Source organism: Oncorhynchus clarkii, chromosome 5 (genome assembly GCF_045791955.1).
Source record: "Oncorhynchus clarkii lewisi isolate Uvic-CL-2024 chromosome 5, UVic_Ocla_1.0, whole genome shotgun sequence".
Taxonomy (NCBI): Eukaryota; Metazoa; Chordata; class Actinopteri; order Salmoniformes; family Salmonidae; genus Oncorhynchus; species Oncorhynchus clarkii.
The window spans coordinates 19,127,331-19,143,672 of record NC_092151.1 but is presented as its reverse complement, the minus strand read 5'-3'; the positions used below and the strand labels follow the sequence as shown (position 1 = coordinate 19,143,672).

At 44.4% G+C, this 16,342-nt stretch overlaps 1 protein-coding gene across 1 annotated transcript in view; it reads left to right on the top strand.

Annotated features, from left to right (window-relative positions):
• LOC139409644 (laminin subunit gamma-3-like) overlaps positions 1-16,342 on the top strand; it is a 192,744-nt gene that overhangs the window by 150,906 nt on the left and 25,496 nt on the right. The window contains exons 13-18 of the mRNA XM_071155064.1: positions 1,675-1,860; positions 2,434-2,679; positions 7,003-7,156; positions 8,029-8,171; positions 9,286-9,464; positions 13,709-13,901. Coding sequence (XP_071011165.1) covers positions 1,675-1,860; positions 2,434-2,679; positions 7,003-7,156; positions 8,029-8,171; positions 9,286-9,464; positions 13,709-13,901 — 1,101 coding nt within the window. The remainder of the gene's footprint in view (positions 1-1,674; positions 1,861-2,433; positions 2,680-7,002; positions 7,157-8,028; positions 8,172-9,285; positions 9,465-13,708; positions 13,902-16,342) is intronic.

The following is a 16,342-nucleotide window of genomic DNA, read 5'->3' as shown; positions in this document are numbered from 1 at the left end:
TGTTTCTGTGGACATTTCGGATACTATTTGGAATTTTCGTCTGCGATCGTGACCGCTCGAGCCTGTGGATTTCTGAACATAACGTGCCAAACAAATGGAGGTATTTTGGATATAAAAATAATCTTTATGGAACAAAAGGAACATTTATTGTGTATCTGGGAGTCTTGTTAGTGAAAACATCCGAAGATCATCAAAGATAAGCAATTCATTTTATTGCTTTTCTGATTTTCGTGACCATCTACTTTGATGTTAGCTGTTCATAATGTTTTGTCTAGTGATCGATAAACTCACACATACGCTTGGATAGCTTTCGCTGTAAAGCATATTTTCAAAATCTGACACGCCAGGTGGATTAACAACAAGCTAAGTTGTGTTTTGCTATATTGCACTTGTGATTTCATGAAAATGAAATATGTTTAGTAATTTTATTTGAATTTGGCGCATTGCAATTCAGCGGGTGTTGATGAAAATGATCCCGCTAACGGGATGGGGTGCATCAAGAAGTTAACCTCAATGTCTGCTTGTTTTGATATAACATTGTTGTTTTTAGTTGTGTAGATTATTTTCTACATAAACCTTTATTTAACTAGGCAAGTCAGTTAAGAACAAATTCGTATTTACAATGACGTCCTACCCCGGCCAAATCCGGATGACTAGGGGCCAATTTTGCGCCGCCCTATGGGACTCCCAATCACGTCCGGTTGTGATACAGCCTGTATATTGGATGTTTTCAAAAAAAATTCAAACGATTTCAGACCATGCGATTAATTGTGATTACAAAAAGTTAACTAGATGTGAAGAGCTGGAGATACATACAGCCCAAAAGTTATTTTCCCTGAGGCTTTAGAAGACATATGCATTTAACAGTTTGTTTTTGGGACATAATAAATATGATTATCTCGTTCACTTGGGGGAAATTCATTTACTTCTTGAAAGTCTTTCTGTCTGAAGCCAGCTCTTCTTGTATTTCCCAAAGCAATTACAGTCAGGTTGAATTTAGACCAGTTCTTTCTGCTCGCTAGCTCTTTTTGCAGTGGAGGTCTGGGTTTCAGTATTGAGTGTTTCCTCTTATTCCTCTTCCATTCTGCTGTGGCTGTGTGAAGAGCTAGAGTACATGTATGGTGGCTGGTTAGAGACACAGCTACATGGCACACTCTACTGGTGGCTAGAGAAACTACACTTACTGTAGCCTGGATCTGTCAGAGGAGAAAATCGTTACAGCATCCATCCTCCTTGGTGTGTGTGTGTGTGTGTGCGTGTGCGTGTGTGTGTGTGTGTGTGTGTGTGTGTGTGTGTGTGTGTGTGTGTGTGTGTGTGTGTGTGTGTGTGTGTGTGTGTGTGTGTGTGTGTGTGTGTGTGTGTGTGTGTGTGTGTGTGTGTGTGTTTGCGACTGTGTGTGAGTGTGCCTACTACTGAGAGCCCATATGATGGTCCTGTAAGACACACTTTACATATCTATCTACGTGTGGTGTGTTGTAACTGCCTCCTCTCCTCTCTCTAGTTCAGGTGTGTGTGTTGTAAATGCCCCCTCTCCTCTCTCTAGTCCAGGTGTGTGTGTTGTAAATGCCTCCTCTCCTCTCTCTAGTTCAGGTATGTGTGTTGTAACTGCCTCCTCTCCTCTCTCTACTCCAGGTGTGTGTGTTGTAACTGCCTCTGCTCCTCTCTCTACTCCAGGTGTGTGTGTGTGTATCGACTTCACCACAGGACCAACCTGCGAGCGTTGTCTGGGCGGTTACTATGGTAACGCGTTGATTGGCACGCCCAATGACTGCAGACCTTGCCCCTGCCCGGACCGTACCAGCTGTGCTCAAATGAGCTCTGGGGAGGTGGTCTGTACCAACTGCCCTTCAGGACAGAGGGGTGAGCTGAGATCATATTACATGACTGGTAGATGTCGGATAATGGGAACAAACCATTTCATTTTCCCATGATGAGCAGACCTCACCCGCTTTAAACTGGGCTGCATCCCAAATCGCAACCTATTTCCTATACAGTGCACTACTTTTGACCAGAGCTTGGGCTCTATTCTAAAGTAGTGCAATATGTAGGGAATAGGTTGCCTTTTAGGACACAGCCATTGAGTTCATTGCTTGCTCAGTGAAGCAGATTTCCACAAATTGTCTGACAGATTTTTAATAAAACCTGTACTGGTGTCCTCACTGTCTTGATAAAATTAGTCATGATCCTATCATGTAGAGCACAGTGTTTGAATTAAAATGTCCATATTCCTTTGTCAGGTTTGGGCCATTCATTAATTTCCAGAATTTCATTACCAGATATTGATTTAGGTTGAAATGAAAATGGCCCCCAAACCCTCCAGCCCAACATCTTCCATAACTCACCTATCAAAAAACCTGTCACCTGTCACCCCCCGACACACACACAAACACACATATACACATGCACATACACACACACACCTTCTCTCCACAGGCATCAGATGCGAGATGTGCGAGGACAGTTTCCACGGCGACCCCCTGGGCCGGTCAGGGCCGGTTCAACCGTGTGAGAAGTGCGACTGTAACGATAATGTGGACCCCAACGCGCTGGGCGTGTGTGATCACATGACGGGCTGTTGCCTGAAGTGCCTGGGACACACCGAGGGAGACCATTGCCAACGCTGCCGACAAGGTTACTATGGGGACGCCCTGGACCGCACTGTGGCTCAGAAGTGCAAACGTGAGTGTGGAAACTTGGGAAGGGTGTATATAGGGTTGGGTTAGAGTTGCAGGTTTTTAATTAAGGGGAAATATACAATTTTACATCTTAAATGTAACTAAATGTAATGGAAAATGTAATCTACATAATCCCCCAAAGTAATTATTTAACTACTAATGATCCAGACTCCAAGAATGGTTAAAATCTCACCTTTGGGGTAAAACATTTTTATAAATTGCTGAGGTGTAGTCACTTTTGAGAACACAAGCTCAAGTACACAGTTCAAATATGATAAAAATATGAAAATATAAAAAATGTTATATAATGTATTTCCTATTCAACAAAACTGTAAGAATAAGGCTTGAAATAACTTATATTTTTTATAAATAAAGAATAATCAAATGACTAAGTATAAGATTTCACCTTCTTTATAACTGTAAAATACATATTTGTATATTTAGTGTCAGAGAAAATGTACATACAGTGTTTTCTAAAGGTCTCTCTTGATCAAAACATCCGCCCCATCGTTGTCAACATCTCACAGAGCTCTAGTTTAGCTTCCTGAACTCGTTAGGAACACGCAGCATATTAATCTCGTCTGTCTATGACAAACAAACAAAAAATTGGGGGTTTAAAATCTATGAATTATTTTAGATTAGTGGCTATAAATCGATCTCTGAATCTTCTGCCGTGACAAAACCACTCTCCTGCTGCGTTATGATGTAAGGGTTCCAATGGCTGTGATGTAAGGTTCAGCCAGCAGTTCATGGACAGTCGGAAGAGTGAATTAAAAGGTAGGAGGGACATCCCTGCTTCGTACAGGCAAAAGAGACATACCCCTGTGTCTGTGAGAATCAGGGCTACCGCTCATTGCAAGCCATTTCCGTCTACAGTGTCCACAGATCGTTTTCTAAGCTAAAATGTTGGTTGGAACAGGTACCAGAACCACGCAGGTCCCCTAAACAGGGGTCTTTACATCGAAGACATTTTAAATGAAGAATGCATTAGAAATATGGTGACATGTATCTGAATGTGTGAGTCTGTACATTTCAAAGTGTGTTAGCGCGTTATATTGTGTGTTTGTGTATCTGTGTACTTGTCCTCTATGTGTGGGTGTCAGTGTGCCTTCATAATGATCTCTTCTTGAGGGTTTTGAAAGTGCTTTCCTCTTACTGATATATCACCTGGATTTTAGCAATTCTCACCATTCTAAAGAGTCTAAAGATTCTTGATAGCATACGGATGGAATGCTCATCAAAATACATACACAAACAAACACACACATTTCTACAAACATCAATGACATCACACCTGTTCAGACCCACGTTTTCCCACCACAACCATACACATCATGTATATCTCACAACCACACTCCCCCTCATCCTTCATCCCTGGAACTTTCCAGTGCTTGTAACACTCTATGCCATATGGTGTCAAATTGTCCTGTTCTATTTTTCTCCGTATCCCAGACCTTTTCAAAATTTCAATAATAATATATTTGATTCATCCACTGTTGTAGTGATGGAGGAGCATTGGATTTCTAGTTTTTAAGTATACTTTTTTTTTTTCAAAATCATTGACAAGAAAATGATGGTCACCCCACCCTCATATTCCATGTCTTGAAATATGCAGATAGACGGATTCAAAGTTAACTGACATCGTAACACTTCTGACAGCTTTGTAACGCCGCCCATAACTTTTGGACTTTATAGCGCTCCCAGAAGGAATGAATCATTGAGTCCTTCTTAGTTTTATACTTTCCACATGACTCTGCCGTTGTGCTGTAGAACATGTGAATTTAGTCTCTTGTATAATACATTCTATACATTATTTTATACTGGATTGAGCGTACATTTTCGTCTTTTGTTCCAACACACCCTCTCGATTTTGTGCCTATAATCAGTTATTTTGAATTCTTGATTCCAAGAGTTTATCTTTTTTTCAAAGAGATTATCAGTTGGATAGTCTTTCTGCATGGTTTTGTATATATCACCTATCATATATGTATCCTTTTCTGAGTCAAATAAGATTCCCTCAACATTGCTTTTATGTCCAAAAGATTTCAGGTGGAACAAAAGATTTCAGGTGGAGCTAAAAGAGTCTTCCTTAGAGTTAGGTGGTTAGAAGTGCCATTAGGAACTCCACAGGGACTGAAGTGGCATTGGAGTGGTTGTAAAGTGGGAGAACACTTAGTTTTACAGGCTCTCAGAGTGAATAGCAGTCATAGACCCACAGATTCTGTATCTTTATTCATCTGTATAAGGTAATGGTGTCACTTAAAAGGGGTTCTGGGAAAGATGCAGAGAGCAGTCTGCCCTGATCAGTTGACCTTCCAACTACAGTATTTTGTAAGTAGAAAGAGTACATTTTCTTATCAGCAAGTTGTATCCTGATAAACATGAAGAGACTTGGAGGATTAGGTTACTGTAGGGTTATGAGAGCGAGACATAGAGAAAGAAAGAGAGAGGTACAGATTGAGATAGAAAGAAAGAACAAGAGTGGGATAAATAGAGAGAAAGAGAAATAGAGACACAGAGGTACAGGGAGGAAGAGAAGGAACATACACAAATGTAGAGAGAGAGAGATATTCTGAGATGTCTGTGTCCCCCAGTAGCCTATAGCAACAGAGATGTTCTGAGATGTCTGTGTCCCTCAGTAGCCTATAGCAACAGAGATGTTCTGAGATGTCTGTGTCCCTCAGTAGCCTATAGCAACAGATGTTCTGAGATGTCTGTGTCCTCCAGTAGCCTATAGCAACAGAGATGTTCTGAGATGTCTGTGTCCCCCAGTAGCCTATAGCAACAGAGATGTTCTGAGATGTCTGTGTCCCTCAGTAGCCTATAGTAACAGAGATGTTCTGAGATTTTTGTGTCCCTCAGTAGCCTATAGCAACAGACGTTCTGAGATGTCTGTGTCCCCCAGTAGCCTATAGCAACAGAGATGTTCTGAGATGTCTGTGTCCCCCAGTAGCCTATAGCAACATAGATGTTCTGAGATGTCTGTGTCCCCCACTAGCCTATAACAACAGATATGTTCCATCTACAACCCCAGGAACCAACACAGTCGCGAAGAGGGCACGACAAAGCGTATTCCCCCTCAGGATGGTGAATAGAGTCGGCATGGGCCCTCAGATCCTCAAAAAGTTCTACAGCTACACCATTGAGAGCATCTTGACTGGCTGCAACACCGCTTGATATGGCAACTGCTCGGCATCCGACGGCAAGGCGCTACAGAGGGTAGTGCATACAGCCCAGTACATCACTGGGGCCGAACTCCCTGCCATCCAGGACATCTATACCAGGCGGTGTCAGAGGAAGCCCCTATGAATTGTCAAAGACTTCCATATATATAGTGCACTACTTTTGACCTGGGCCCATAGAGCCTTTAGGGCGGCAGGTAGTTTAGTGGTTATTGTGTTGGGCCTGAAACTGAAAGGTCGCTGGTTTGAGTACCTGAGCTGACAAGATGAAACCTGTCGATTTGACCTTTGAGCAAGGACCTTCACCCTAATTTCCTCCAAACAACACATTTTACTGCACCTATCCGGTCCATGTGACAATACAACATGTATTTTTTGCGTGCAGTGTGCAAGTTGGGACGCAACCTGTGTCTGCTCTGCTCAGTCATTCAAATAACATCTAATTTTATTTGTCACATGCGCCGATTACCACAAGTGTATACTTTACCGTGAAATGCTTACTTACGACCCCTTTCCCAACGATGCACTTGAAAATTAAGAACATTTGCAAATGGATGAAAAGAAAATAGTAACAAAAGAAAATAGTAACACAATAAAATAACAATAATGAGGCTTTATACAGGCCATATACAAGGAGTACCGGTACCGAGTCAGTGTAGTTGGGGTGATTGATTGAGGCAATATGTTCATGTAGGTTTGGTTAGGTTATTGGTTTGGTTATTGATTGATTGATTCAAGTACTATGTACATGTACAGTAGATGGTCTCCTCTGTCTCTGCACTGTCCTAGATAACACAAAGCCAGGCACGCAGGGCAGACAGGACACGCACTACAGAGAGATAGGTTTTTTTAGAGTGAATGAATAGCAGATAGTGAATGGACAGAGGACATGAAATATACAATTGCCACAACATTGATTGATGGTTGACATCATTTGTGACACTGTGTTTAGTGTACTGTTTGGATGATGTATATGACGTGTACCTTTTGCATACTTTGTTGGATTTGTGTTCTGTTTTGATAATGCTTTTGCCCGTTTAGGCTACTATACTTTTTGATACAGTATTTGATGTGAGGTTATGTGATTGACATGTGTTTTTTGTGTGTTTGACATGACGTTGACGTGTGGTTGTGTCTTCTCCCAGGCTGCGGCTGCAGTCCTGCAGGGACTTCTGGATCGTTGGAGGACTGTGACCCCCAGACAGGAAGTTGTCTGTGCCTTAGTCATGTGACCGGGCGAGACTGTGGTCAGTGTGAGGTGGGCTTCTTCAACCTGCAGTCTGGAGTAGGCTGTGAGAGGTACAGGAAATCCTAAAGCAATTCTGGAATCTTCTATATGGTTCTTTTGTTATGCATTCTGACTCTAAAATTGGTTCTGATCATAGAAATATAATTAGTCATTATTATTAATGATAAACTGGGTGGTTCGAGCCCTGAATGCTGATTGGCTGACAGCTGTGGTATAGCAAATAAAATCCAATTTTATTGGTCAAATACACATGGTTAGCAAATTTTAATGCAAGTGTAGCGAAATGCTTGTGCTTCCAGTTCTGACAGTGCAGTAATATCTAACAAATTCACAACGACTACCTTATACACACAATGTAAAGAATCAGAATATGTACATATAAATATATGGATGCACGATGGCCATGCGGCATAGGCAAGATGCAATAGATGGTATAAAATATACATAGTAATATAGGATATGTAAACATTATTAAAGTGACTAGTGATACCATTATTAAATCTATTTATTAAAGTGGCCAGTGGTTTTAGTCTGTATGTTGGCAGCAGCCTCTCTATGTTAGTGATGGCTGTTTAACAGTCTGATGGCCTTGAGATAGAAGCTGTTTTTCAGTCTCTTGGACCTGGCTTTGATGCACGTATATATCAGACCGTATACCAAAGATATGACAAAACATTTATTTTTACTGCTCTAATTATGTTGGTAACCAGTTTATAATAGCAATAAGGTACCTCTGGGGTTGTGTCGTGTCTAAGGACAGACCTTAGCCGTGGTATATTGACCATATACAACACCCTCTTGGGCCTTATTGCTTAATTAGAATAGTAATTATTATATATCTATGGTTCCATACCTAGAAATGCAGTGGTTCTGTTTACTTTCATTAGTAAGTGTTATGTGAATCACTTTCTACATTTCTTAGGTGCACCTGTAACCCCATTGGCTCATCATCCATGGCTTGCCACCAAATCACAGGCCAGTGTGTGTGTCGGCTGGGACTGGAGGGGCGGCTGTGCAGCACATGTCGTATGGGCTTCTATGGTTTCTCCTCACGGGGCTGCAGAGGTAGCTACAGTAGCCTATACTGTGATTGGGGCTAGAAGTCCTTATGTGCAAACACTAAGACATATCAAAACGTGCTAAAACAAGTCATTCTGATAACAATAAGAAGTTAGAAATGTAACACGCATACATGCAATGTCTAATTCTTCAACAACCAATATATTTGTCTATATGCCATTCATGCCTCCTTTCCCCTCTCTCCATCCCTGCCTCCCCTTGTCCCTCTCTCCAACCCTGCCTCCCCTTGTCCCTCTCTCCACCCCTGCCTCCCCTTGTCCCTCTCTCCACCCCTGCCTCCCCCTGTCCCTCTCTCCACCCCTGCCTCCCCCTATCCCTCTCTCCTCCCCTGCCTCCCCTTGTCCCTCTCTCCACCCCTGCCTCTCGTTGTCCCTAACTCCACCACCGCCTCCCCATATCCCTCTCTCCACCCCTGCCTCCCCCTATCCCTCTCTCCACCCCTGCCTCCCCCTGTCCCTCTCTCCACCCCTGCCTCCCCCTATCCCTCTCTCCACCCCTGCCTCCCCCTATCCCTCTCTCCACCCCTGCCTCCCCCTATCCCTCTCTCCACCCCTGCCTCCCCCTGTCCCTCTCTCCACCCCTGCCTCCCCTATCCCTCTCTCCACCCCTGCCTCCCCTTGTCCCTCTCTCCACCCCTGCCTCCCCCTGTCCCTCTCTCCACCCCTGCCTCCCCCTGTCCCTCTCTCCACCCCTGCCTCCCCCTGTCCCTCTCTCCACCCCTGCCTCCCCCTATCCCTCTCTCCACCCCTGCTTGTCCCTCTCTCCACCCCTGCCTCCCCCTATCCCTCTCTCCACCCCTGCCTCCCCCTATCCCTCTCTCCACCCCTGCCTCCCCCTGTCCCTCTCTCCACCCCTGCCTCCCCTATCCCTCTCTCCACCCCTGCCTCCCCCTGTCCCTCTCTCCACCCCTGCCTCCCCCTGTTCCTCTCTCCACCCCTGCCTCCCCCTGTCCCTCTCTCCACCCCTGCCTCCCCCTATCCCTCTCTCCACCCCTGCCTCCCCCTGTCCCTCTCTCCACCCCTGCCTCCCTCTATCCCTCTCTCCACCCCTGCCTCTCCCTGTCCCTCTCTCCACCCCTGCCTCCCCCTGTTCCTCTCAGCCTGTAATTGCGACCCAATGGGTTCCAGCTCCATGCAGTGCCACACCAACGGCACCTGTCCCTGCCGCCAGGGCTTCGTGGGGTACAAGTGTGACCAATGTGAGCTCAACTACTTCCACAACAGAGCCACACACCAGTGTGAGGAGTGCCACGTCTGCTATGGGCTAGTCAAGGAGCAGGTAAGAGTGTTGCTCCTGTCTGTCTGCTATACTCGTTTTGACCAGAAAGCATCAAATACATGTATAGTAAGAGGGGTTCTGTTTTGCTTGCTCGGATGCATTCTGTGGTGAGATAGTTACAGTGCACTGTTCGGATGCTGGAGTTATTTTGGATGAAAGTGCGAATGTAACTTACTTCTAAAGTGATTTGTTTGACAATCCGATGAAAACATCATGAGTGGTTGTGTTCATGCCACATTTAAAGTTAGTAAATTGTTACAGTTATGTTGCATGGATAAATAGTCACAAACACTGAATTTCCAAATCTTTAGTATTTATCAGCCAAAATAGGTAGTAAGATAATGGCTGGGCTCAGCACATAACGTTTTGTTTTCACAAAACTAGGATAAGACACACAAGACTATGAGCTATTACAGGGTGCTACTAAGATGAGACACGAGGCTATGAGCTACTAGAGGGTGCTACTAAGATGAGACACGAGGCTATGAGCTACTAGAGGGTGCTACTAAGATGAGACATGAGGCTATGAGCTACTAGAGGGTGCAACTAAGATGAGACACGAGGCTATAAGCTACTAGAGGATGCTACTAAGATGAGACACGAGGCTATAAGCTACTAGAGGATGCTACTAAGATGAGACACGAGGCTATAAGCTACTAGAGGGTGCTACTAAGATGAGACCCGAGGCTATAAGCTACTAGAGGGTGCTACTAAGATGAGACACGAGGCTATGAGCTACTAGAGGGTGCTACTAAGATGAGACACGAGGCTATGAGCTACTAGAGGGTGCAACTAAGATGAGACACGAGGCTATGAGCTACTAGAGGTTGCAACTAAGATGAGACACGAGGCTATGAGCTACTAGAGGGTGCTATTAAGATGAGGCACGAGGCTATGAGCTACTAGAGGATGCTACTAAGATGAGACACGAGGCTATGAGCTACTAGAGGGTGCTACTAAGATGAGACACGAGGCTATGAGCTACTAGAGGGTGCTACTAAGATGAGACAGGTGAGGCTTTAAGCCACTAAGAGGCCATATCATCATACAGGAATATATCTCAATCAATACTGGAAATAGAATCTGTGAATCTGAATGCACGCTTTCAAGTCACCCACCCTGTTCATCTGGCCGCCCCTCTCATCAAACCTGCCACTCAAGCTTAGTAGTCTAACCCCCTCCGAAATCACCAATTCTCCTTCCGTCATTTCTCCCACCGGTTGTTTCTCCCACACTAGCTGCAAGTGCTATCTGGGCCTCTCTGTGGCATGCAGGCTGAGTTTGTTTCAGGTTTTGATGTCACGTGCCCAAGTACAGGGAAATGCCTTTCTTGCAATCCCAACTAAGCAGTAATTAATATCAATATAGTACTACAAATAAAATCTGATACAACAAAAACACACAAGAAATAAAAATATGCAATAACACGAGAAAGTAAAAGCTATATACATGGTCAGTTCCAATACCATATTTACAATTTGCAGGGATACTGAAGTGATAGAGGTAGATACAGTATGTATAGGGGTATGTTGACTAGCCGTCTTAAAAATAAATACAAGGGTTAACCCAGATAGTCAGTGTAGCCATTTTGTTAGCTGTTTAGCAGTATTATGGGTTGGGGATAGAAGCTGTTCAGGGGCCTGTTGGTGTCAGAGCCTGATGCACCGGTACCGCTTATCATGCGGAGCAGAGAGAACAGTATATGGCTTGGATGGCTGGAGTCTTTCATGATTTTCCGGACCTTCCTTTCTCCCCACCTGATATAGAGGTCCTGGATGGCAGGTAGCTCGGCCCCAGTGAAGTACTGGGCTGTCCGCAACACCCTCATGCAATCGAGGGCGGTGCTGTTGTAAAATAATGGAATTACAAAATATCTAAATATTTGGACGAGCAATGTCGGAGTGGCATTGACTAAAATACAGTAGAATAGAATATAGTATATACATATGAAATAAGTAAAGCAGTATGTAAACATTATTAAAGTGATTAGTCTTCCATTATTAAAGAGGCCAGTGATTCCATGTCTATGTATATAGGGCAGCAGCCTCTAAGGTGCAGGTTTGAGTAACCGGGTGGGAGCCGGCTAGTGATGGCTATTTAGCAGTCTGATGGCCTTAAGATAGAAGCTGTTTTTCAGTCTCTTTCCCAGCTTTGATGGCACCTGTACTTGATGGCACCTGTACTGACCTCGCCTTCTGTATGGTAGCGGGGTGAACAGGCAGTGGCTCGGGTGGTTGATGTCCTTGACGATCTTTTTGGCCTTCTCGTGACATCGGGTGCTGTAGATGTCCAGGAAGGCAGGCAGTGTGCCCCCGGTGATGCGTTGTGCAGACCGCACCACCCTCTGGAGAGCCCTGCGGTTGCAGGTGGTGCAGTTGCCGTACCAGGCAGTAAGGAACTTGGCGTACACTGCGGCCCCGTCGATGTGGCTATTGGGGCGTGCTCCATCTGCTGTTCTCTGAAGTCCACGATCAGCTCCTTCATTTTGTTGATGTTGAGGGAGAGGTTATTTTCCTGGCACCACACATCCAGGGCCCTCACCTCCTCCCTGTAGGCTGATCTGTCATTGTTGGTAATCAAGCCTACTACATCATCCACAAACATAATTTATTCAGTCTGGATAGCTTTAAGCAGTATGTAGATGCAAGCCTTGTCTTTAAGATCCTGCATGGTCTTGCCCCTCCACCTCTATGCCGGCATATCATGCTCAAGGAAAGCACCTCCATGATAACAAGGGCAACTAGAGGGGTAAGAGGCACTGTCACACCTTCTTCACGTCTGTGCGTGTGTGGACCATTTTAAGCCCTTAGTGATTTGGAGGAGGGACGAGCAACTCAAAGCTCTCGACCCGCTCCCCTGCGTCTTACTTAGGGCACAGCCATCATAGTTAAAGGTCTTACCTACCTGGCACTCATGAGAGTATTTGTAACCCCTCCCCTTGCTCACTGGCACAGTTAAATTACTGTAAATGTCTTTACTATAAAACCCAGAAAAACATTTCACATATACGAGGCCCATTATACCCCCCCCCCCCCCCCCCGCTGTTGTTATTGACCCATCGCCATTGCATAATGAAATTTGCTCCAAAACAACAATTAGTAAGTCTATTCAAACTCCTACCCAAGGGTGTGTTTGTAGTCTAACAATGGTGGCCATCTGGCCTCTTCAAAAACCAAGATAAATAATAAATCAGACTGAAGTCAATGTGAAGTCACTGATACTAAAACAGCTACAGAAATAGACGCTGACTGCATCCCAAATGGTGAAAAGTAGTGCACTGCACTATATAGGGAACAGGGTGCCATTTGGAAAGCAGACAGTTGCTTTAATGATCTAGTTTATTTCTCATGTCTCCAGAGATTAGCACCAAATACATGTCCCATACAGTATGTTCCAGACTCTATACAGTGGCTGCTCTCTGCAGGCAAATCTAATAGCAGAATTTTGTCGTTTCTGTAAAGTATACTTGTTCTTGCTAAAGTCGTTTGTGTTTTCTCTCTCATCTCTTTGTCTCTCTCTCTCACTGCTGGCTTTCTGCACACCTTCATCCCTTCTAAAGACAGCAGAGAAAAAAAGGGGGTGGAGAGAGATAGAGGGACAGTAAAGAAACAGGAAGAAATCCTTTCATTTCCTCACTTGTGCTGTATGAAGGAGAATTTAAAACACAAGATACACCATTGTCTTATATTGTGAGTAGCCTAATTGTGGTACTTGGCCTAGATTAAAAACTGTGATTTTACCTATGGGGGGCTGCAATGAATAAATTAAAGGGTATTATAATCATTTTTGTAAATTAACCTTTATTTAACTAGGCAAGTCAGTTAAGAACAAATTCTTATTTACAATGGCATCCTACCCCAGCCAAACCCAGACAACACTGGGCAAATTGTGCACCACCTATGGGGCTCCCAATCACGGCCGGATGTGATACAGCCTGGATTTGAACCAGGGACTGTAGTTACACATCTTGCACAGAGATGCAGTGCCTTAGACCACTGTGCCACTCAGGAGTAAAGGTGTGCCATCTCCACCAACCTGCTCAACTGCTAGTGCTTAGCAGCGACACACACACACACACAAACTAACACACAGTTTGAGCCTGCTAGTTGCCTACTCTGAGCGTGTTTGGCACCCCAGCCAGTAATGTGTTTAATCACAGAGGCCTGGCTTTATATTTGTTTTATCATTGACAATCTCTCCCACAAATCCTCCATTGTCTGCTGTTCTGGTGTTTTCCTATACAGGCAGGGAGGCTGAAGGCTCGGCTGCAGGATTTGGAGAATCTCCTAGCAAGCTTCGACTGCCGGTGTGGCTACGGGAACCACCATGTGCGGGAGTATCACATGCGACAGCTTCACGAGCGACAGCATCACGAGCGTGGGCATCAGGCGGAGGACAGCCTGCCCAATGCGCTGGAGGACTTCCTGGCTATCCAAGGTAACCAATCATCAGCCATCCACTCATTCCACACGACCAATCAGAAAGCATTCTAACAGTTTGTCCTTTTCATTCAACCAGTCATATCAGCCGAAATCTGACTGCCAATGCTGTTTACCACTGTGCTCCTATTTGGCCATTATACCTGACACATGGCCTAGCTCATACTGTAGATAACAATACCATCATGCTATCCCATACTAGACTGTCTAGTATACCTAGAATAGTGGACACCAAGCTGCACCCGGAATGACTGTCCGTGCCTAGCTGACTCTGTTCAGCTTGACATTGTTAAATATGTAACACAATAATATAATGATAAAACCAAACATAATGGGATGGAAAGAGACAGAATCAGCATGAATCAGGAGTCAACCAGCCTTACAATCTTCTCTCCACACTTGCTGACTTTCTCATTATCTTATGAGCAGAGGGGAAAATGTACCATAAAAGGCTTACAGGCTCATTGACATAGATCGAATGGAGGCTAAATTCCAACAATACAGTTCATAGCAGGCAGGACTGTGTGTGACCATCTTAATCCCTGTTTGTATGACAGACATGCAGCTAGCGAATTTTTAATCCCTCTTCTTCATTATGATGAGAACTCTAATCAGGATTATGCCTGTCCGACCGCTCCCCACAGCACGCTGGCCACATTGCTAAAAAGTCTACACTGCTCTGTAGTAACCAAAAAAGTGTTAAACAAATCCAAATATATTTGAGATTTGAGATTCTTTAAAGTAGCCACCCTTTGCCTTGATGACAGCTTTGCACACTTTTAGTATTCTCTCAACCAGCTTCATGAGGTAGTACCTGGAATGCATTTATATTAACGGGTTTGCTTTGTTACAAGTTCATTTGTGGAATTTCTTTCCTTCTTAATGCGTTTGAGCCAATCAGTTGTGTTGTGACAAGGTAAGGGTGGTATACAGAATATAGCCCTATTTGGTAAAAGACCAAGTCCATATTATGGCAAGAACAGCTCAAATAAGCAAAGAGAAATTACAGTCTATCATTACTTCATGACATGAAGGTCAGTCAATGCAGAACATTTCAAGAACTTTGAAAGTTTCTTCAAGTGCAGTCACAAAAACCATCAAGCGCCATGATGAAACTGTCTCTCATGAGGACCACCACAGGAAAGGAAGACCCAGAGTTACCTCTGCTGTGGTATGATGAAACTGGCTCTCATGAGGACCACCACAGGAAAGGAAGACCCAGAGTTACCTCTGCTGTGGTATGATGAAACTGGCTCTCATGAGGACCGCCACAGGAAAGGAAGACCCAGAGTTACCTCTGCTGTGGTATGATGAAACTGGCTCTCATGAGGACCGCCACAGGAAAGGAAGACCCAGAGTTACCTCTGCTGCAGAGGATAAGTTCATTAGAGTTACCTGCACCTCAGATTGCAGGCCAAATAAATGCTTTACATAGTTCAAGTAACAGACACATCTCAACATCAACTGTTCAGAGGGGGCTGCGTGAATCAAGCCTTCATGGTTGAATTGCTGCAGAGTAACCACCACTAAAGGTCACCAATAAGAATAAGAGACTTGCTAGGGCCAAAACACATGAGCAATGGATTTTAGACCAGTGGAAATCTGTCTTTTGGTCTGATGAGTCCAAATTTGAGAGTTTCTGTTCCATCCACTGTGTCTTTGTGAGACGCTTGGTAGGTGAACGGATGATCTCTGCATGTGTGGTTCCCACCGTGAAGCATGGAGGAGGAGGTGTGATTGTCTGGTGGTGCTTTGCTGGTGACACTGTATGTGATTTATTTAGAATTCAAGGCACACTTAACCAGCCTGACGACCAAAGCATTCTGCAACGATACGCCATGCCATTTGGTTTGTGCTTAGTGGGACTATCATTTGTTTTCAACAGGACAATGACCCAACACACCTCCAGGCTGTGTAAAGGCTATTTGACCAAGAAGGAGAGTGATGAAGTGCTGCATCAGATGACCTGGCCTCCACAATCCCCCGATCTCAACCCAATTGAGATGGTTTGGGATGAGTTGGACCACAGAGCGAAGAATAAGCAGACGACAAGTGCTCAGCATATGTGGGAACTTCTTCAAGATAGTAAAAAAAATGTAAAAAAATTGAATGAGTAGGTGTGTCCAAACTTTTGACTGGTACTGTACATACACGCACACACACACATACACAGAGAGTGAGAGCGCGAGAGTGAGAGCGCGAGAGTGGGAGTGAGAGAGAGAGAGAGAGAGAGAGAGACAAACACACAAACGCAGGATAACATCCCACAGAGGATGCAGTAAACACCCTCCTCTCACAGATAGAGCCAGAAGGTCACACCAGCGAGGCACACTGCAATAAACAACTTAACCATAAAGCTACAACAATAACCAAAGGCACCCGGACATACAGAGAGCGTTTTTAGCACAAACAGTGAATTCAATCTGAATTGACGACTGA